Genomic DNA, 22819 nt, shown 5'->3' with positions numbered 1-22819 from the left:
CACATCCAACTGTCACCCAAAATGGTATAGCAAACCAAACGGTAGTGAAAAAAAGTATATACATCCACAAGAAAAAAGAAAAAGGGAAAAAAAATCAAATGTGTTTCGCTATGCTGTGTGCACGATGGAAAAGATCATAAACTGGGGGTGCATTGAGCAGGAATCTAGTATCTGTCCCTACTACCTCACAGTTAGACAAACCGTCCAGGTACGACAACACCATTTATCTAGTAAAAATTCATACTATTATAGGTGTATGAACCAGGTTTGAATGGAGTGTACAGAAGAAGCAAAGAGCCTGAAATCTGTTGGATGGAGGCTAGGAGTGGCTTACTTATTAGACGAATCAGTGGTGGAATAAAGGGCAGGAGATATGATGTAGGAAGAGTAAAGTAAGAAGCAGGAGGAAACAATATAGCTGATTTGGCAAGATGGGCTTGTAGGAGAGTCCTGGAGAAGACAGCTAGTAAGATGACCACTATTATTCTAGTGTTAGAAAGGTCTGGCTATAAAGGTGGGTGGCTTACAGGGTTTTGGGCTCTGGGCTGTTATTGAAGTAGTGGAGGCTATAGAGGCTGAGTGTCTTCTCTGCCTTAAATTGTTTAACTGTGGGGAGTTGGGTGGAGCGAGGGAGATTCCAGTATGGGTAATTTATAGGGGTGAGCAGTGGTGTGCTCAAATCTAGAGGAATCTGTTATAACTCCTGTTGTGGTGGACCAATAGCTAGTTGGAGGAAGATTTGTTTGCTGTGCAGGCCTGGAGTGTGGGCTGAAAACTAAGGCCTAAAACATTCAGTTTTTGGCATAGGAAGTGAGGAGGGATCCCTGTCAGTATGGTCTAGAGAAGTAAAACAACCTAGCAGTACATGGATAGACCTAGAGGGAGGTCTTAGAAAGGCCTGCTGGTGCCAATCGAAGGATAAACCCTAATGAGCGGTATCTTAGTGGTAGTTGGCTCTAAAAGGACCAAAGAAAGTAACCAGTTAGATGACAGAAAGTGTTATGGTTGTGTGAACCTGAGTGAAACGACACATGCATGACAGAAACGTTCAGTCAATAGTGCCACCTAGTATGAATGCTTTTCACTTTATCTGGGACTCGAAACAGTCAAGATTTCTGTGTCACTGTATGTTAGGCGATCAGTAAACTTGATTTATTTGCATTGCAGTAGTCTTTGACTTCTCTGAACAGGAACTTTGTACAATGGGGTTTATTTCCAACAAATGGTTTATATGTAAGCACTGTTTAAAAACACAATGTTTTATTACCTGTGTTGCTTCATTACCTTAAATTGTGTGCTTAGATGGATGTAAATAGTGGTCTTTCGGTCCCACACTATAATGAGTCCAATCTTGGTTTCAATCATTAAAAATAATCCCATGCTACGAGTCTTATAAGGAATCTCAATGTTACTAGATCTTTCCACAACCTCTAAGCTTCCATCTGTTAGAATAAGTTTATGGGTCTGAAAAAAAAAAATTTTAAATAATGAAAAAGTTTAATTTCGATAGCCTACCAATTACATAAAAACTCAAATCCCTGTAGGAAACTGTGGTGTGAACTATCCTTTTTAGAATTCAACAGTATGAGCACACAGACTGCATAAATATGTCTAAGATATTTCCAAATACCCCTTTTGGGTGGATTTCCCAATAATGAAAACAAATATATAAAAAAATTATCTGTATGTCTAGACACAAACCTCTTGTAATGTTGTAATTCAAAAATATTGCCTCATGCAGACATGGCTTTTTAAATTGTGTCTGGCCTGGTGATCATTTCCAGGTTGTCTGGTGATCTGCACTAGGGGAAATTGGGAGTCTGAACGATTGTTATGCACAGATGTCATGGGTCCACATGAACTGGAGCCACTCTTGAAGGGTGGTTACAAGGAAAGAGACCCTTAATGATATTCAATGTCCTAATAAAACACATGGACAGGAGTGGTCATTGTAAAAAAAAAACTTCTTTAACCCCTTAAGGACCAGACCCATTTTGGCCTTAAGGACCAGACCAATTTTATTTTTGCATTTACATTTTTTCCTCCTCGCCTTCTAAAAATCATAACTCTCTTATATTTCCATCCACAGACCCATATGAGGGCTTGTTTTTTGAGTCACCAATTGTACTTTGTAATTACATCACTTATTTTACCATAACATTTACGGCACAACCAAACAAATATTATTTATGTGGGAAAATTGAAAAGAAAACCGCAATTTAGCAAATTTTGGAAGGTTTTGTTTTCACGCTGTACATTTTCCGGTAAAAATTACATGTTTTCTTTATTCTGTGGGTCAATACGATTAAAATGATACCCATGATTATATTCTTTTCTATAATTGTACTGCTTAAAAAAATCTCAAACCATTTTAACAACATTAGTATGTTTGAAATTGCCCTATTTTGACCACCTATAACTCTCTAATTTTTCCGTAAATGGGGCGATAGGAGGGCTCACTTTTTGCGCCATGATCTGTTGTTTTTATCAGTATCACTTTTGCTTAGGTATTACTTGTTATCAATTTTTTATAAAAAAAATTTTTGGAATAAAATGTGACAAAAAAGCAGCAATTTTGGCCTTTTTTTTACGTTTACGCCGTTCACCGTACGGGATAATTAACAATATATTTTAATAGTTCAGACTTTTACGCACGCGGCGATACCAAATATGTGTATTAATAATTTTTTTTACGCTTTTTTGGGGGTAAAATGGGAAAACGGACGTTTTACTTTTTTATAGGGGAAGGGGATTTTTCACATTTTTTGACTTTTTTATTTTACATTTTTAAACTTTTTTTTTACACTTTATATGTCCCCATAGGGGACTATTCATAGCAATCAGTTGATTGCTAATACTGTGCAGTGCTATGCATAGGACACAGCACTGCTCAGTATTATCGGTGATCTTCTGCTCTGGTCTGCTCGATCGCAGACCAGAGCAGAAGACCCCGGAAGACGGCCAGAGCAAGGTGAGGGGACCTCCGGCCGCCATGCTGGATGATCGGATTGCCACGGCAGTGCTGCGGGCGATCCGATCATCCATTAAAAGTACCGCAATGCCGCAGATGCCGTGATCTGTATTGATCACGGCATCGGAGGGTTTAATGTCGGTTAACCGCACGGTCGCTGGTCCCTGGCTGCTGATAGCAGGGCATGAGGCTAGCACCGCTCTGGTGCTTGCGATCATATCGGCGCGTAAATGTATGTCATGGTGAGTTAAGTACCACGTCACCATGACGTACATTTACGTCCATTGTCATTAAGGGGTTAAAAAGGTGTCCCTGTCATTTAACAAATCCTTTCAACTTGTCACATAGACATGTCAAAAGTTTTGATCAGTTGAGGTCTGGGTGTTCAAACTTTACTGATCATCACAACAAGCTAAGAAATGCACAGTTGCGAGCTACACTTCCAAGCTTGAAGTGATCTCCATCCAGTTGCAGGAGACACACTTCATTAAACATTTTTGGGATCATCTCCAACTGTGGTGGCTAACTGAGGTCATGTGCCTGTACTAAAGTTCTTGATGCCAGGGAAGTGTTAACCCTCATGCTCCAAGGGTAGATGCTTCCTGAGTCAAGTGCTGGGGTAATAATGACAACAGATGCAGGGTTACAGAAACTACTAATTTTACTTAGGACTTGCAATAATGTACAAGAACAGTTCAACGGTAGTGCAAAGTTCACTGGAGTTTGCTGCAGGGATTACAGTTGATTCAGGACACTATAGGACTTGTAGTCCTCTCTGACTAACTAGATTCCTGCTTGCTGAATTATGTTTAGAGTGCTCTGGATTTGATTGTATAGCCTGTATGAAATTTAGGAGCTGACCAACACTGATTCTATTCTCAACATAGAAATCCAGAATAAGGGCTTACCGCCAGGTTAAAACTGCAGATTTATGGACCGGAGTTGCCCGAGGTTTTCTATCTCCTGTAATTATCTTCTTTGCTAATAGGGTCCATGGGCTCTCTTGGCTCCTCTCCCCACTGCAGACTTGCTTCTGACTTGCTGGATGACCTGGTAGGTGGGAACCTCTCAAGGGTGCTGTCGCTCTGAAACAGACTAGTGCTGCAACTGGATTTTCTTAGGCCTGTCCTCATGTGGTGAGGTACAGATCTACAGCAGAGGTCTAATAGTGACCTTCATTCTCCTCTCTTATTACACTATACTGACTCCACCCTGTCTAGCAGACTTGGGGGAGGCAGGACAGCAGCCCTGATTGGCTAAAGCAAGCATATGACCCCCTTAGCATCCTCCTGCACAGACAGGTTAACCCCTTAGGGTACAAACAGCATAAAAGTGAATAAAAGGAGCAGACACACTTGGTAACATCCACCTGACAGGTCAGGAAAACGGGTGTGTTCCGCACCGAGATACCACACTACAACTAGACAAATATTGCTTCAAGCCAGAGTGTGAAGCACACAATCATTCTAATGATCAGTGGTGGTCTGAACACCTGACCTCCACTTTAAAAAGTCACATTATTCTCTGCCTAATTTAGATGACTCCACTGATAAAAAAAAAAAAGTTTTATAATGCTCACAGAATAAAAAAAAGTGATATAAATGTTTACCTCTATATCCAGTAGTTTATTTGTGCACTTGTACCACTCATGAGACATTTTTATTTGAGACAACACTTACCCCTAGATAAACTATGATAGCTTTAGAGCAAGAAGTTCCTGTTGTCCCACATGGGATGTTTTCTGAGATTATTTTAAATGTTCCATTCCATAAATGATCAACATCACAGTAATCCTATGGGATGATACAATTTAGCTTATAAAATTCAAGAAAGACTTTAAAGTTTGTCTGTTTCATTTGCATATCGCACACTGTACCTGAACCAAAGTATATTCACAATCTCCATTGATTGTGTAGCGTTTATTGTCAAAGGTGATGTAATGACCTTCTCCATACAGCGTACAAATTCCTTTTTCTGCTTTGACATCACACACCCAGGTCTTGTTTCTACAAACACTGTTAAAAGAAGTAATATTTATCAATACAAATGGGAAACTATTAATACATTATTAAAATATATTATTCTATTATATTAATAATATATGATATATAAATTTATAAAGCACATGTGAAATGCAAGAACAATTACAGTACAGTACTTTCAGACTTTGGTCTAGATTTAAAGGAACAAGTGTTTATACATCACAGTTTCTGTGCCATGCTGCATGTTATCCATTAGCTATATATACATTTACTTCTGAAAAAAATGTACTATACTAACAGCATACAATGCAGTTAATGTTACTTTTTAGAGACATTTGTACACTGTATAAATTGCAGAGTAAAATGTACACACCATTTGTTACAATGTATTGTAGCGACATCCCCTGGGTTGTAATTCATCCCATTGTGAACACATGGACATTCTTCTTCTTTTATACAAGTTCTGTTACCATGTAGAATTAAGCCTTTTGGACATAAACAGCCTGATACACACAGTGGGCTGTACTGTCACGGTACATGGTTCAGCAATAGGTATATGAGGAAACAAATTTAATAATAGATTACATAAATGTTAGTGATATTTAAAATTCTACATAAAACATTAGGATAAAAAGCTTCAGTACACAATTTTATCAAGGCCTAAGATTAGATGTTTGATTTTTGAACTTTTTTTTTTTAAACTCCTTTCTGTGTAACCCCTACAATTAGCCTACAAATATAAGGGTACAGTCTCATGTAGTGCATACACAGCGTATTTCACCCTGCGGGAAATTTGCTGATCAGCAATAAATCCGATGAGCATACACACAGGGCTATCCTATTTTTATGAAAAATGGCAGGACCATTGCAGAAATCAAGCTCTTTCATCTCATCCACAATTATTAGCCCTTGTGAGCAAGGAACTTATGTCAACTGTTTGAAGTGTTAGTTTGCTACTATGAGATATCCGATTTTTGTCTGTACATGTAACTCTAAATTGTACTATAAAAGTACTGTAGCAAATTTTTTTGCTATATAAATATTAACAACCCCCCCCCCCCCCAAAAAAAAAAAAAACACCTAACAAAAGTTTTGCCTGTTCCTTGTCTTTACTATTGTATAACATACTAGGAACAGGCAAAGCTTTTGTTTTGCCCGCAAAAAAAAACGCAACAAGAAACTGCCTTCTCATTGTTTGCCTCCAGGATGCATTTTCTAAAAAATAATGAGTATTAGTATAGGCTTTTCTTCTTTGACATATTACCTAGTGTTTTTCCTGAAACGTCATGTGATTTATAAAAAAAAAAAAAAATACATTTCACTCAGAAATCTATGTAAGTAAAAACATTAACATTTAAAAAAATTAATAAATTAATAAAAAATAGTGACAAACTCAAAAATGTTGTATCTTCTTGTAATACCTTTTTTTTATTAAAAGGATGGAAAATAAGGTGAGAGTCTGGAATGAGTTGAAATTATCAAGGGCAGACAAAATAACCATTATTAAATCAGTCATTCTACCAAAATTCTTATATGTGTTTGGGGCATCACCAGTGTGGTGTGAGAAGAGTGTTTTTAGAAAAATTATATCTATGTTTAATGCACTCATATGGGGGGAGAAAAAGGACACAAATAAGGATAGACTATCTTTGCAAGGGAGAGAGAAAAATTCTCTGATATCCAAGGGTATTTTTTGGCAAGTCAGATGTATTATTTAGTAGAGTGGAAGAAATTTGGAATCTTAAAGAACATTTTAGGAAAAATTTAAGGGAACTATGAAAACATATTCCAAACTCTAGAGTCAGGAGAACTAAAAGAGCTAGAATGGAGAAAAAAAATCAAATGATCAGAGGGCTCTGTAAGACATGGAAAAGGTTCAAAGTGGAAATAAGAGTGAATGGGATGCTAGATACAGCCCCGAATGGTATAACATAAACTTGAAGGAAGTGGGCAAACTAGAAACACATAGGTTGTCTATATGCAGTTGTAAATAAATTAAATTAATTTGTGGAAGAAAGGAAAGATGAAAAGCTGAAGCGAGGTAAGGGAGGAGTTTAATATGGTAGAAGGTATGTGGTTGGAATTTGAGAGTTTAAAAACCGCTATTATTGGATCACTCAGAGAAGGAAATAGGAAAATAGCAGGAAGAACAGAAATAATAAAGATTATAGTCGAAGGTAAAATAGTAGGGAAGGTTATGGTGAAAATATATAATATAATAAGGAGAGGTATAGAGGGGACTTTGAAACATAAATGTTTTCGTTTTTGGCAGGTAGAGTTAGGTGAAACTAATGAGTGTAATTGGCCAAATATATTCACGAACATAAAACTTTCATCTCCAAATGTAGACCACCAACTGATACAATGGAATATTGTCTATAGAATCTACTACAAACCAAAATTTCTATTTAAAATTGGGAAAAGAAGGGACAGTAATTGTCCAAGATGTAGTTTTGAACATGCAGGATTTCTGCATATAATATGGGAATGTGAGAAGATTCAGGAATACTGGAGAAAAACAATAAAAAAGATAGAGGAAAAAGCAAAGTATAAAGTAGAGGACAATATAACATTGGTACTTTTGGGGGATGACAGCAAGGTAAATATACCAAGAAGGGAGAGAAGAAGGTTACTGGTGATGCTCTTCTATGCCAGACTGTTGATAATCAGGAGATGGTTGGCCCCAAATGAACCAAATATAGAAGAATGGAGAGAAGTGGTAAAAGTGGCACTAGAAAATATTAAGTATAGGAAGATGGGGGAAAGAGTTTCTATATATATTTTTTTTTTATTTTTTTTTGGGGGGGGGGGGGGATTGATTATAATGGAAAATTATGGTGATGGTTTGCTTCTTTAGAAAATGTGAAGGGGTGGGGAATTAGAGGGACACGAGATTTAAATTAGAATTAAATGGGATCACATGAAGGGAGGTCAATATAGAAGGGGTGAATTCGTGAACACGCTTGACCTCCTGATTCCCTGCCGCCTAATAGTGGACAATGTGGGATTGGGGAGAGTACAGTGGGATGGGGAATTTATGTACTAAAATGTTGGACATTGAAATGGTTTGTATTGCTTTAAGTAAAATAAAAGAAAAAAAATACCTTTTTTATTGGGCTAACAGAATTTTGTAGAGACAAGCTTTTTGGGATTCCTCCCTTTATCAAGTCTAAAGCAAATCTAAGCTCACAAGCAGAAGACACAGGTTACATCTCACAAATATGCAGGGGTTAAGACAATAGATGTGAAGAATTCACACTAAGATAGGCCATACATTGTCCAGCTATTGGAACATAGACTTCATAGATAAGGATAAGAAAAAGGGGGAGGGAGGGGGGAGAGACTGGTAATTAAGCAAGACATAGTGAGACTCCAAAAACAGAGGACTCAATGTGAATTTGAGCTTCTTATCGTATTATCAAAACTTCTTATAACCTTTACCTGTATTCTCTTTTGCATCTCACTATGTCCTTCTTAATACCAGACTCCTCCCTGCTCCCTTCCCCTTTTTCTTATCCTTATCTATTAAGTCTATGTTTGTATAGCTAGACAATTTATGGGTTATCTTAGTGTGAATTCTCCACATCTATTGTCTTAACCCCTGCATATTTGTGAGATGTAACCTGTGTCTTCTGCTTGTGAGCTTAGATTTGCTTTAGACTTGACAAAGGGAGGAATCCCGAAAAGCTTGTCTCTACAAAATTCCAATAAAAAAAGTCCAATAAAAAAGATATTACAAGATACTGCAACCTTTTTTTTACATCTGCATCACTGGACTAATATGGCTACTCAAATTTACTATACAGTTCAGACCAAAAGTTTGGACAAACCTTCTCATTCAAAGAGTTTTCTTTATTTTCATGAGTATGAAAATTGTAAATTCACACTGAAGGCATCAAAACTATGAATTAACACATGTGGAATTATAGACATAACAAAAAAGTGTGAAACAACTGAAAATATATCATATTCTAGGTGGAAAGTGTCCCCAAGTGCAGACTCAAAAACCATCAAGAGCTACAAAGAAACTGGCTCACATGCAGACCGCCCCAGGAAAGGAAGACCAAGAGTCACCTCTGCTGCGGAGGATAAGTTCATCCGAGTCACCAGCCACAGAAATTGCAGGTTGACAGCAGTTCAGATTAGAGACCAGGTCAATGCCACACAGAGTTCTAGCACCAGATACATCTCTAGAACAACTGTTAAGATGAGACTGTGTGAATCAGGGCTTCATGGTAGAATATCTGCTAGGAAACCACTGCTAAGGACAGGCAACAAGCAGAAGAGACTTGTTTGGGCTAAAGAACACAAGGAATGGACATTAGAACAGTGGAAATCTGTGCTTTGGTCTGATGAGTCCAAATTTGAGATCTTTGGTTCCAACCACCGTGTCTTTGTGCGATGCAGAAAAGGTGAACGGATGGACTCTACATGCCTGGTTCCCAGTGTGAAGCATGGAGGAGGAGGAGGTATGATGGTGTGGGGGTGCTTTGCTGGTGACACTGTTGGGGCTCCTCTGATATTGCCTGACAAAAGTTCAGTGCTCAATTTGGTTACCTGCGCGCAGAAGGTGGGGAACCGATGGCTGTCCGCCCCCTGCTTCTTTCTGCCTCCTGAAACAATCTGCCTCTATTAGCATATTCAAATTGTGTGCTGCGATCTGAGACAGAAGCGACAGCACAGTTAGTTTACAGACAGCTCTCACGTCCTAGTGACATGAAAACTCTTGACCTAGCGCTCTGCTACTGTGCCAGCCTTTGAGCGCAGCGCTCACGTGACATTCGACTAGCGTCACTAGGACGTGAAAGCTGTTTGTAAACTAACTGCACTTACGCTCCTGCCTCAGAGCGCAGCGCAGAATTTGAATATAGTAATAGAGGCAGATTGTTTCAGGAGGCAGAAAGAAGCAGGGGGCGGAAAGCCATCGGGGCCCGCCTCCTGCGCACAGGTAACCAAATTGAGCATAGGACTTTCATCGGGCAATATCACCTCTTTGAACTCCTAGTCATCCACACTATAACCCTGTGTATTGGTTTAGTGTGGGTGATCAGAGTGACAGTTTTCCTTTAATAACAGAAAAAAAAAGTTGAGAAATTTAACAGCATGTAAATAGCAAAGTGTCTTATAATTACACAAGGACCAATATATTACAAGTTTAGTTGGGTGACAGGTACTCTTTAAAGAAAAAACAGTTGTCATAAGAATTTTTGTGACACCTGCAGCAACAGCCTGCAACTTATAACATAGTTTGTGTAACCACACATATTCCATTCCTCTAGGTTACAGCATACAACAGTAGAGGAGAATTTGCCATAACCAGTTTATATTGTGGCTTCAGGCCCAAAACCCTGTTGGGAGCGATTTTTTCAGGGGTTCTCAGGAAGGCTACCCCCAACCCCCACCAAGTTGATCCTTCGCTTTGCCCAGGTTTTTTGCTTATACAAGTAGCAAATATGTCCACACCACTAACGCAGCCATTATTGTTTATAAGAGCAGAACCTCTGTAACTCCCTTGCCACAAATTCTTGGGTTAGTAATATTGTTATACACAGATTATAGTGACAACCTCAGTCTTTACACATTATTTCATCTTCCACAGTTCAATCCAGAAGGGGGGCAGATACCCCTCCAGCATAACATGGTGGATTTACAGTTGAAGATCCAACAGGGAAAAATACTTTCTCCAGGAACAAGGGAAGACGCCAGTAGTTCAGGAGCACGTACTCAGAGAGCGCCGCATACACGTCCACACAGCGCGACGTTTCTGAAGGGGAATGTTGCCATGTTGTAAAAAAGGTTTATATTTACTGAAAGGAACAACATTTTGAAATGTATAGCACGTTACAGATGTTTTGTGGACGACGTATTCATTGACTGAACGGACATGAAGTCCTCATTTGTGGATTTCCTTTTCGTCCTGAATACTTCAAATGATATGAATCTTAAGGTCACTTGGAAAGCGGGGTAGGGAGGAACTTGAATTCTTGGGTGTGTTACTTAAGTTTGTGGATGGTGAGTTGGTAATTACGGTTACTGCAAACCTACCGCTTGCAATTTCTTACTCCAGAACATGTAAAGAGAGCTGCGCCGTACTGGGCAGTTTTTGAGACTTAAATGGATTAAAAGCTTAAATACTGATTTCCTTAACCCCTTCAGGACGGAGCCCATTTTGGCCTTAAGGACCGGAGCGTTTTTTGCACATCTGACCACTGTCACTTTAAACATTAATAACTCTGGAATGCTTTTACTTATCATTCTGATTCCGAGATTGTTTTTTCGTGACATATTCTACTTTAACATAGTGGTAAATTTTTGTCGATACTTGCATCCTTTCTTGGTGAAAAATCCGTAAATATGATGAAAAATTTGAAAATTTTGCATTTTTCTAACTTTGAAGCTCTCTGCTTGTAAGGAAAATGGATATTACGAATACATTTTTTTGGTTCACATATACAATATGTCTACTTTATGTTTGCATCATAAAATTGACGTATTTTTACTTTTGGAAGACACCAGAGGGCTTCAACGGTCAGCAGCAATTTTCCGATTTTTCACAAAATTTTCAAACTCAGTATTTTTCAGGGACCAGTTCAGGTTTGAAGTGGATTTGAAGGGTCTTCATATTAGAAATACTCCATAAATGACCCCCTTATAAAAACTACACCCCCCAAAGTATTCAAAATGACATTCAGTCAGCGTTTTAACCCTTTAGGTGTTTCACACAAATAGCAGCAAAGTGAAGGAGAAAATTCACAATCTTCATTTTTTACACTTACATGTTCTTGTAGACCCAATTTTTGAATTTTTACAAGGGGTAAAAGGACAAAATTTTTACTTGTATTTGTAGTCCAATTTCTCTCGAGTAAGCACATACCTCATATGTCTATGTAAAGTGTTCGGCGGGCGCAGTAGAGGGCTCAGAAGGGAAGGAGCGACAAGGGGATTTTGGAGAGTACGTTTTTCTGAAATGGTTTTTGGGGGGCATGTTACCTTTAGGAAGCCCTTATGGTGCCAGAACAGCAAAAAAAAAAAAACACATGGCATACCATTTTGGAAACTAGACCCCTCGGGGAATGTAACATGGGATAAAGTGAACCTTAATACCCCACAGGTGTTTCACGACTTTTGCAAATGTAAAAAAAAAAAAAAAATTTTTACCTAAAATGCTTGTTTTCCCCCAAATTTTTTTTTTTAAAAAGGGTAATAGCAGAAAATACCCCTAAAAATTTGAAGCCCAATTTCTCCCGATTCAGAAAACACCCCATATGGGGGTGAAAAGTGCTCTGCTGGCGCACTACAGGTCTCAGAAGAGAAGGAGTCACATTTGGCTTTTTGAAAGCAAATTTTGCTCTGGGGGCATGCCGCATTTAGGAAGCCCCTATGGTGCCAGGACAGCAAAAAAAAACCCACATGGCATATCATTTTGGAAACTAGACCCCTCGGGGAACGTAACAAGGGGTTAAGTGAACCTTTATACCCCACAGCTGTTTCACGACTTTTGGATATGTAAAAAAAAAAAAAAAATTTTTTTTTTTACCTAAAATGCTTGTTTTCCCAAAAATTTAACATTTTAAAAAAGGGTAAAAGCTGAAATTACCCCCCAAAATTTGTAACACAATTTCTCCCGAGTACGGCGATACCCCATAGGTGGCCCTAAACTGTTGCCTTGAAATACGACAGGGCTCCAAAGTGAGAGCGCCATGCGCATTTGAGGCCTAAATTAGGGACTTGCATAGGGGTGGACATAGGGGTATTCTACGCCAGTGATTCCCAAACAGGGTGCCTCCAGCTGTTGCAAAACTCCCAGCATGCCTGGACAGTCAATGGCTGTCCGACAATACTGGGAGTTGTTTTGCAACAGCTGGAGGCTCCGTTCTGGAAACAGTGGCGTACCAGACGTTTTTCATTTTTATTGTATACGTAGTGTTTTTTACTTTTTATTTTATTTTTTGTGTTAGTGTAGTGTAGTGTTTGTATGGTACAGTCGCCTGGGCGGGGGTTCACAGTAGTTTCTCGCTGGCAATTTGAGCTGCAGCAGAAAGTTTGCGGCAGCTCAAACTTGCAGCCAGATACTTACTGTAATCCTCCGCCCATGTGAGTGTACCCTGTACGTTCACATTGGGGGGGACATCCAGCTGTTGCATAACTACAACTCCCAGCATGCCCGTTGGCTGTCGGTGACTGCTGAGAGTTGCAGTTTTGCAACAACTGTAGGCACACTGGTTATGTATCACTGAGTTTGTGACCTAACTCAGTGTTTCACAACCAGTGTGCCTCCAGCTGTTGCAAAACTACAACTCCCAGCATGTACGGTGCATGGTGTATGGTGACTGCTGAGAGTTGTAGTTTGCAACAGCTGGAGGCACACCGGTTGTGAAACACTGAGTTAGGTAAAAAAAAAACTCTGAGTTTCACAACCAGTGTGCCTTCAGCTGTTGCAAAACTACAACTCTCAGCAGTCACCGACAGCCAACGGGCATGCTGGGAGTTGTAGTTATGCAACCAGCAGATGCACCACTACAACTCCCAGCATGCACTTTAGCTGATTGTGCAAGCTGGGAGTTGTAGTTATACAACAGCTGAAGGTACACTTTTCCATAGAAAGAATGTGCCTCCAGCTGTTGCAAAACCATAAGTCCCAGCATGCCCATAAGGGAATGCTGGGAGTTGTGGTGGTCTGCCTCCTGCTGTTGCATAACTACAGCTCCCAGCATGCCCTTTTTGCATGCTGGGAGCTGTTGCTAAGCAACAGCAGGAGGCTGTCACTCACCTCCAACGATCCAGACGCTGCAGGTCAGTCCCGCCGCCGCCGTTGCTCCTGGGGCCCCGATCCCAACATTAACGCCGGGGATCGGGGTCCCCAGCACCCGGAGTGCACGTCCCGCACCCGCTCACGTCCTCCGGAAGAGGGGCGGAGCGGGTGCGGGAGTGACACCCGCAGCAGGCGCCCTGATTGGTCGGCCGGTAATCCGGCCGACGAATCATGGCGATCGTGAGGTGGCACCAGTGCCACCTCACCCCTGCAGGCTCTGGCTGTTCGGGGCCGTCTCTGACGGCCCCGATCAGCCAGTAATTCCGGGTCATCGGGTCACTGGAGACCCGATTGACCCGGAATCGCCGCAGATCACTGGACTGAATTGTCGCTATGCCGGGATGCCTGCTGAACGATTTCAGCAGGCATCCGGCTCCGGTCCCCAACCGGCTAGCGGTGGGGGCCGGAATTCCCACGGGCGTATGGATACGCCCTCGGTCCTTAAGGACTCGGGATGCAGGGCGTATCCATACGCCCTATGTCCTGAAGAGGTTAAGCAAGCAAATGAGATATGTGAGTGTCTTTTAAATAGAGTGTATCTTATCTCCCTTTTATATGAAGCTATGACCAAAGCCTTTCTGCAAAAACATAGAGATTTACTTTGTAAGGGAAATAAGAAAAAAAAAATAGGAAAAAAAACAGAGGGGTCTTCATTAACCTCTTAAAGACCAAGCCCATTTTGACCTTACGGACCAGGCCAATTTTTGCTTTTGTACTTTAGTTTTTTCTCCTCCCCTTCTAAAAATCATAACACTTTCGATTTTGCACCTACAGTGCTTGTTTTTTGCATCACCAATTGTACTTTGTAATGACATCAATCATTTAATAACAAAATCTACTGCAAAACAAAAAATATATATTTGTGGGATAAAATTTAAAAAAAGGCAATTTTTTAAATTTGGGGGCTTCCGTTTCTACACAGTTCAATTTTCCGTATAAATGACACCTCATCTTTATTCTGTAGGTACATACTGTCACAAGGCTACCCAATTTATGTAGGTTTTATTTTATTTTACTACTTCTTCTGACCCCTATAACTTTTAATTTTTTTTGCATCTGGGGTTATATGAGTGTTCATGGTCTGTTGTCGTTTTTATCGGTACCATTTTTGTTTTGATGGGACTTTTTGATAGCTTTTTATGTTTTTTATGGTATATGAAGTGACCAAAAATGCACAATTTTGGACTTTGGTACTTTTTTTTTACATATACGCCACTGACCGTGCAGTTTAGTTAACCTTATATTTTAATAGTTTGGACATTTACGCAGGCGGCGGTACCACATATGATTAAATTTTTTATGACATTATTTTACTTAACAAATAGGAAAAGGGGGGCGATTTAAACTTTTAATAGGGAAGGGGTTTATTCACTTTTTTTTTTTTTTTTTACCCTTTTCTTTTATTTATTTGTTTGTCCCCATGGGGGGCTATACCATGCAACATTCTGATTGCATAAACTGATCAATGCTATGCCATTGTTATCGGCATAGCAGACTTGGAGCAGCCGATCACCAATCAGACAGCGAGGAGGCAGGTGAGGACCCTCCTACCATTCACTCAGCTTATCGGGACCAGCGATGTCACTGCGGATGTCCCAATCAGCTCCACTAAGCCACCGTCACCGTTAACCCTGCATTTTAGAAGCTGCAATCAATTTTGATCACGGCGTCTAAAGGGTTAATGCCGGGCATCAGGCCGATCAGTGGTGCCCAGCATTAGGTGTGGGTCCTGGCTGCCCGTAGCAGCTGGGACCCATCGGATTTAACCCGTTCTCCGCACGTGAGAATGATTTTAACCCCTTTAACGGGATACGGACGTACAGGTATGCCCTTGGTCCTTAAGTCCCAGGACGCGAGGGTGTACCTGTATGCCCTTGGTCCTGGTGGGGTTAAGGACACAGCCAATTTTATTTTTGCATTTTAGTTTTTTCCTCCTTGCCTTAAATCCATTACTCTTTTTTATATTTCCATTCACAGACCCATATGAGGGCTTGTTTTTTGCGTGACTAATTCTACTTTAATGACATCAATCATTTTATCCTAAAATGTATGGTTTAAAGAAATGTAAACAGAAATCACAATTTTGCAAATTTGGGGGGGTTTCGTTTTCACGCTGTACACTTTACAGTAAAAATGATCTTTTCTTTATTTTGTGGGTCAATACGATTTTAACCCCTTAAGGACATAGGGCGTATCCATACGCCCCCGTTTCCAAGTCCTTAAGGACCGAGGGCGTATGGATACGCCCTGAGCATTTCCGGCCCCCGCCGCTAGCTGGAGCGGAGCCGGTGCCGGATGCCTGCTGAAATCGTTCAGCAGGCATCCCGGCATATCGCCCAGGGGAGTCATTATGTTCCCCATGTCGGCGATTGCCGCAGATCGCTGCACAATTCAGTTCAGCGATCTGCGGCGGATTCCGGGTCAATCGGGTCTCCAGTGACCCGATGATCCGGAATTACTGGCTGATCGGGGCCTTCTTTGATGGCCCCGAACAGCCAGAGCCTGCAGGGGTGAGGTGGCACTGGTGCCACCTCACGATCGCCCTGATTCGTCGGCCGGTTTCCCGGCCGACCAATCAGGGCGCCTGCTGCGGGTGTCACTCCCGCAACCCGCTCCGCCCCTCTTCCGGAGGATGTGAGCGGGTGTGGGAAGATGACCCCGGGTGCTGGGGACTCCGATCCCCGGTGTCCCTGTTGGGATCGGGGCCCCAGGAGCGACGGCGGAGGCATCGTGGAGCAGCAGCAGTAGGAGGTGAGTGACAGCCTCCTGCTGTTGCTTAGCAACAGCTCCCAGCATGCAAAAAGGGCATGCTGGGAGCTGTAGTTATGCAACAGCAGGAGGCAGACCACCACAACTCCCAGCATGCCCTTATGGGCATGCTGGGACTTGTAGTTTTTCAACAGCTGGAGGCACATTTTTCTATGGAAAAGTGTACCTTCAGCTGTTGTATAACTACAACTCCCAGCTTGCACAATCAGCTAAAGTGCATGCTGGGAGTTGTAGTGGTGCATCTGCTGGTTGCATAACTACAACTCCCAGCATGCCCGTTGGCTGTCGGTGACTGCTGAGAGTTGTAGTTTTGCAACAGCTGAAGGCACACTGAGTTAAGTAGCAAACCAGTGTGTCTCCAGCTGTTGCATAACTACAATCCCCAGCATCCCCAGCCAAAGTAGTATGCCTCCGGCTGTTGCATAACTACAAGACCCAGCATGCCCTTCCGCTGTCCGTACATGCTGGGGGTTGTAGCTTTTGCAACAGCTGAAGGCACACTGGTTGCACAACACTTGAGTTTGTTACCAAACTCGGTGTTTCACAATCTGTGTGTCTCCAGCTGTTGCAAAACTACAACTCCCAGCATGCACTAATAGACAGTACATGCTGGGAGTTGTAGTTTTGCAACAGCTGGATGTTTCTCCCCCCCCCCCCCAATGTAAACGTACAGGGTACACTCACATGGGCGGAAGATTACAGTAAGTATCCGGCTGCAAGTTTGAGCTGCGGCAAATTTTCTGCCACAGCTCAAACTGCCAGCGAGAAACTACTGTGAACCCCCGCCCGTGCGACTGTACCCTAAAAACACTACACTACACTAACAAAAAATTAAATAAAAAGTAAAAAAACACTACATATGCACATACCCCTACATAGCCCCCCTCCCCTCCCCAATAAAAATGAAAAACGTCTGGTACGTCACTGTTTCCAAAACGGAGCCTCCAGCGGTTGCAAAACTACAACTCCCAGCATGCACTGATAGACCGTACATGCTGGGAGTTGTAGTTTTGCAACAGCTGGATGTCCCCCCCCCCCCCAATGTGAACGTACAGGGTACACTCACATGGGCGGAGCATTACAGTAAGTATCCGGCTGCAAGTTTGAGCTGCGGCAAATTTTCTGCCGCAGCTCAAGCTGCCAGCGAGAAACTACTGTGAACCCCCGCCCATGTGACTGTACCCTAAAAACACTACACTAACACAAAATAAAATAAAAAGTAAAAAACACTACATATACACATACCCCTACACAGCCCCCCTCCCCTCCCCATTAAAAATGATAAACGTCTGGTACGCCACTGTTTCCAGAACGGAGCCTCCAGCTGTTGCAAAACAACTACTCCCAGTATTGCCAGATAGCCACTGACTGTCTAGGCATGCTGGGAGTTTTACAACAGCTGGAGGCACCCTGTTTGGGAATCACTGGCATAGAATACCCCTATGTCCACCCCTATGCAAGTCCCTAATTTAGGCCTCAAATGCGCATGGCGCTCTCACTTTGGAGCCCTGTCGTATTTCAAGGCAACAGTTTAGGTCCACATATGGGGTATCGCCGTACTCGGGAGAAATTGTGTTACAAATTTTGGGGGGTAATTTCTGCTATTACCATTTTAAAAAATGTAAAATTTTTGGGAAAACAAGCATTTTAGGTAAAAAAATTTTTTTTTACATATGCAAAAGTCATAAAACACCTGTGGGGTATAAAGGTTCACTTAACCCCTTGTTACGTTCCCCGAGGGGTCTAGTTTCCAAAATGGTATGCCATGTGTTTTTTTTTTTGCTGTCCTGGCACCATAGGGGCTTCCTAAATGCGGCATGCCCACAGAGCAAAATTTGTTTTCAAAAAGCCAAATGTGACTCCTTCTCTTCTGAGACCTGTAGTGCGCCAGCAGAGCACTTTTCACCCCCATATGGGGTGTTTTCTGAATCGGGAGAAATTGGGCTTCAAATTTTGGGGGGTGTTTTCTGCTATTACCCTTTTTAAAAATGTAAAATGGTTCCAAAATGGTATGCCATGTGTTTTTTTTTTTTTTTTTGCTGTCCTGGCACCATAGGGGCTTCCTAAAGGTGACATGCCCCCAAAAACCATTTGTCACTCCTTCCCTTCTGAGCCCTCTACTGCGCCCGCTGAACAATTAACATAGACATATGAGGTATGTGCTTACTCGAGAGAAATTGGGTTTCAAATACAAGTAAAAATTTTCTCCTTTTTATCCCTTCCAAAAATTCAAAAATTGGGTCTACAAGAACATGCGAGTGTAAAAAATGAAGATTGTGAATTTTCTCCTTCACTTTGCTGCTATTCCTGTGAAACACCTAAAGGGTTAAAACGCTGACTGAATGTCATTTTGAATACTTTGGGGGGTGAAGTTTTTATAATGGGGTCATTTATGCGGTATTTCTAATATGAAGACCCTTCAAATCCACTTCAAACCTGAATTGGTCCCCGAAAAATAGTGAGTTTGAAAATTTTGTGAAAAATTTCAAAATTGCTGCGGAACTTTGAAGCCCTCTGGTGTCTTCCAAAAGTAAAAACTCATAAATTTTATGATGCAAACATAAAGTAGACATATTGTATATGTGAACCCAAAAAAAAATTTATTTTAAATATCCATTTTCCTTACAAGCAGAGAGCTTCAAAGTTAGAAAAATGCAAAATTTTCATTTTTTTCATCAAATTTGGGGATTTTTCACCAAGAAAGGATGCAAGTTACCATAAAATTTTACCACTAAGTTAAAGCAGAATATGTCACGAAAAAACTATCTCGGAATCAGAATGATAACTAAAAGCATTACAGAGTTATTAATGTTTAAAGTGACAGTGGTCAGATGTTCAAAAAATGCTCTGGTCCTTAAGGTGAAAAAGGGCTCAGTCCTTAAGGGGTTAATGATAAATAAGGTTACATACTTTTCTATTATTGTAATGCTTTCAATAAATCTCACACATTTTTTTTTTACAAAATAAGTGGGGGAGATTTATCAAAACCTGCCCAGAGGAAAAGTTGCCCAGTTGTCCATAGCAACCAGATTCCTTCTTTCATTTTTAAGGCCTCTGAAAAATTAAAGAAGCAATTTGATTGGTTGCTATGGGCAACTTTGCCCTTGACAGGTTTTGAGAAATCTCCCCAGTACAATTGCCCTATTTTGACCACCTCTAACTTTCAAATTGTTCCGTATAAAGGGATGTGTAAGGGTTCATTTTATGCACCATGATCAGTAGTTTTTTTGTGCCACTTTTGCGTATATTTGACTTTTATATCGCTTATTATTATTTTTTTTTCAATGTGACGTGGCCAAAAAGCAGAAATTTTTGACTTATTATCAGCGATCTGCTCTTGTCTGCTGGAAGGCAGATCAGAGCAGAAGACCCTGGAAGAGCGGAGGAGGCAGGTGAGGGGACCTCCGTCCGCCATCTCGGCTGATCTGATCCCCGCGGTGGTGTCACGGGTGATCAGATCAGCCATTTAAAGTGCTGCACTGCCGCAGACGCCATGATCTGTATTGATCACAACATCTGAAGGGTTAATGGCTGATTGCTGATGTCCACCATTGCCGGCGGTTTAAACATGCTATTGAAAGTTGTTATTGTTTCTCTTTTCAGTATAGCCCATTAGCTAATGAAATTAAAAAGGCAATTTATAATAATTGGTTTATTTAAAAAGGTGTAATATGAGTGACATTTTGGTACATCGTAAAATACACATGCAGGAGAAAGGCAGTAATTGCCTAAAAAAATCTGTTCTAATTGGAAACTTCTGGTGCAGCAATTGTGCATCGTGTCCATTCTTATATGTAGAGAAAAATGTGACTTTGGGAGGGATAAATAAAGCACCTCAATCACACCACCTTTACATGTACCATTCCCTTAACATCAGCATTAAGCTCCAATTGTGGAGTCTCAGAAACCAATTGGATTTAATGTCAAGCCAGAATGCTCTCCGGAAGGAAAGAGGTCCTATTTGCAGACTGCTGTGTTGGGGTGTTGCCCCTCATTAGTATAGAGCAGGGTGTTGTGGCTTAGCTGGTGAGAGGCCTGTCACCTAGGCAAAAGGGGTAAGTACTCTCCTTGTGGATACACCATTTCTGGTATTTGGAGATTTAAAAGCCATCAGCACTTCACTGGGCATTCTGGGAAAAAGAATATGCAAAGCAGCTCAATCACACCACCTTTACAGGTAGCATTCCCAAAAGTTAGGAGAATACTTAAAGGGGTACTCCGCCCCTAGACATCTTATGCCCTATCCCAGCGGCAGGCCCCCCGTGATCTCCCTGCTGCATCAGGCATTAGTTTAGAACGCCAGCTGCTGCAATGCTGCAATGACGTTACGGCCATGCCCCCTGGTGACGTCACAGCCACTCCAACTCATTTCATGTCTATGGGAGGGTGCATGGCCGTGATGTCAGTGTCACGGATCGGCAGGCTGGAGGTGGATCCTCTGTGCCAGAGAGGGATTGGCGTGGACCGTGCTAGTGGACCGGTTCTAAGTCACTACTGGTGTTCACCAGAGCCCGCCGCAAAGCGGGATGGTCTTGCTGCGGCGGTAGTGACCAGGTCGTATCCACTAGCAACGGCTCAACCTCTCTGACTGCTGAGATAGGCGCGGTACAAGGGAGTAGACAGAAGCAAGGTCGGACGTAGCAGAAGGTCGGGGCAGGCAGCAAGGATCGTAGTCAGGGGCAACGGCAGGAGGTCTGGAACACAGGCTAGGAACACACAAGGGAACGCTTTCACTAGGCACAAGGGCAACAAGATCCGGCGAGGGAGTGCAGGGGAAGTGAGGTATATATATGCAGTGCACAGGTGAACACACTAATTAGAACCACTGCGCCAATCAGCGGCGCAGTGGCCCTTTAAATCGCAGAGACCCGGCGCGCGCGCACCCTAGGGAGCGGGGCCGCGCGCGCCGGGACAGGACCGACGGAGAGCGAGTCAGGTACGGGAGCCGGGGTGCGCATCGCGAGCGGGCGCCACCCGCATCGCGAATCGCATCCCGGCTGGAGGCGGTACCGCAGCGCACCCGGTCAGTGGATCTGACCGGGGCGCTGCAGTAACGAGGATGAGGCGAGCGCTCCGGGGAGGAACGGGGACCCGGAGCGCTCGGCGTAACAGTCAGTTCGCTCCATGCACCTGATGACTGCGGTGCCACAGCAGAGATCCTTTGGATAGGGGATAAGATGTTTAGGGGCGGAGTACCCTTTTTGTAGAAGGATAAAGACTATGGATTTCATCTGTTGTAGAACAAAATTTGTTGCCTATGCCAATTGGTATACATGCCAGGGCACCGTTATCCTATACAATGTCCGAGGTTTGGGACAGCTTCTCCAGGGCCAGACGCGGGGAGTAAATGAACACGCCGACGTCAGGTTACAGATAACTGTCTTTACTGAGCTGGTGCAGATGTTATTACACATACAGCTAGCCTTTAATAGGACAATGCAGCGTAAACCCTTGGGAGCCCTGTTGCCTTGCTGAGACTTGTGGTGCTTTCACTGGACAGAATTATACTGACTTGAGACTGAAGATTGAATCCTGGTTGCTAGGGTCCTGCCTAGGTACTGGAGACCGGTCCGCTGAGGCATGAATTTCCTTGTTGCGAGTGATCCTTGCAGGATGACCAGTTGAGAGGTTAGATTAGAGGTAGGCCTCTCCTCAGAGCACACAACACACAGCACACCTGAGCTAAGCTGTTAGGAGCCACACTTGGGTGAACTAACAGTGTACTGACTAACTCCTTCCCTGCACCTCTTTATAAAGGGCAGAATTTGGGGTTCTCATTGGCAGGCAGAGTCACATGGGGTTCACTGCAGGGTAGCACTCTCATGGGTAGCACCTAGAGATGAGCGAATCAAGGCTGACGAAAAATATAAATGATAAAAAATTCGACTCGCAACAAATGTGAATATCGCTGCGATTCCATTGCGCAAATTGCTTCATTAAACGCTGTTTAGCTCTGTCCAGGCTTCAGGGCATCTGAAATGGCAGATTCACATGTCAGGACATGGGGCAAGGAACTCTGGGAACATTCCACTATTCAGTATGTGTGATTTTAATCCTATTTTCTTTTATAACATTTTGTATGTTTTATGCATTAATATTACATTCCTCCCACAAGGGCCCTGTGAGGGGAATTCATGCAATCTTTACTGTATGCCTTTTTAACAAAAAGAAAAAATGTAAAAAGCTTTATTTGAAGCACGGTCTTTGATAACTAATATTATAATATCACACTCTCCTTGAGGATTGGGCTATATTTTCTCATAGTTCCAAATTTTATTATACACC

General features: G+C 42.1%; 1 protein-coding gene across 1 annotated transcript in view; it reads right to left on the bottom strand.

Moving 5' to 3' along the window:
• LOC130276902 (mucin-2-like) overlaps nucleotides 1-22819 on the bottom strand; it is a 379260-nt gene that overhangs the window by 265303 nt on the left and 91138 nt on the right. The window contains exons 5-8 of the mRNA XM_056526896.1: nucleotides 5327-5478; nucleotides 4848-4986; nucleotides 4651-4764; nucleotides 1285-1464 (exon numbers count right to left, since the gene is read on the bottom strand). Coding sequence (XP_056382871.1) covers nucleotides 1285-1464; nucleotides 4651-4764; nucleotides 4848-4986; nucleotides 5327-5478 — 585 coding nt within the window. The remainder of the gene's footprint in view (nucleotides 1-1284; nucleotides 1465-4650; nucleotides 4765-4847; nucleotides 4987-5326; nucleotides 5479-22819) is intronic.

The sequence above is a fragment of the Hyla sarda genome, chromosome 6 (assembly GCF_029499605.1).
Source record: "Hyla sarda isolate aHylSar1 chromosome 6, aHylSar1.hap1, whole genome shotgun sequence".
NCBI lineage: Eukaryota > Metazoa > Chordata > Amphibia > Anura > Hylidae > Hyla > Hyla sarda.
The sequence above is the reverse complement of the archived record's forward strand: the minus strand, read 5'-3'. Positions and strand labels throughout refer to the sequence as shown.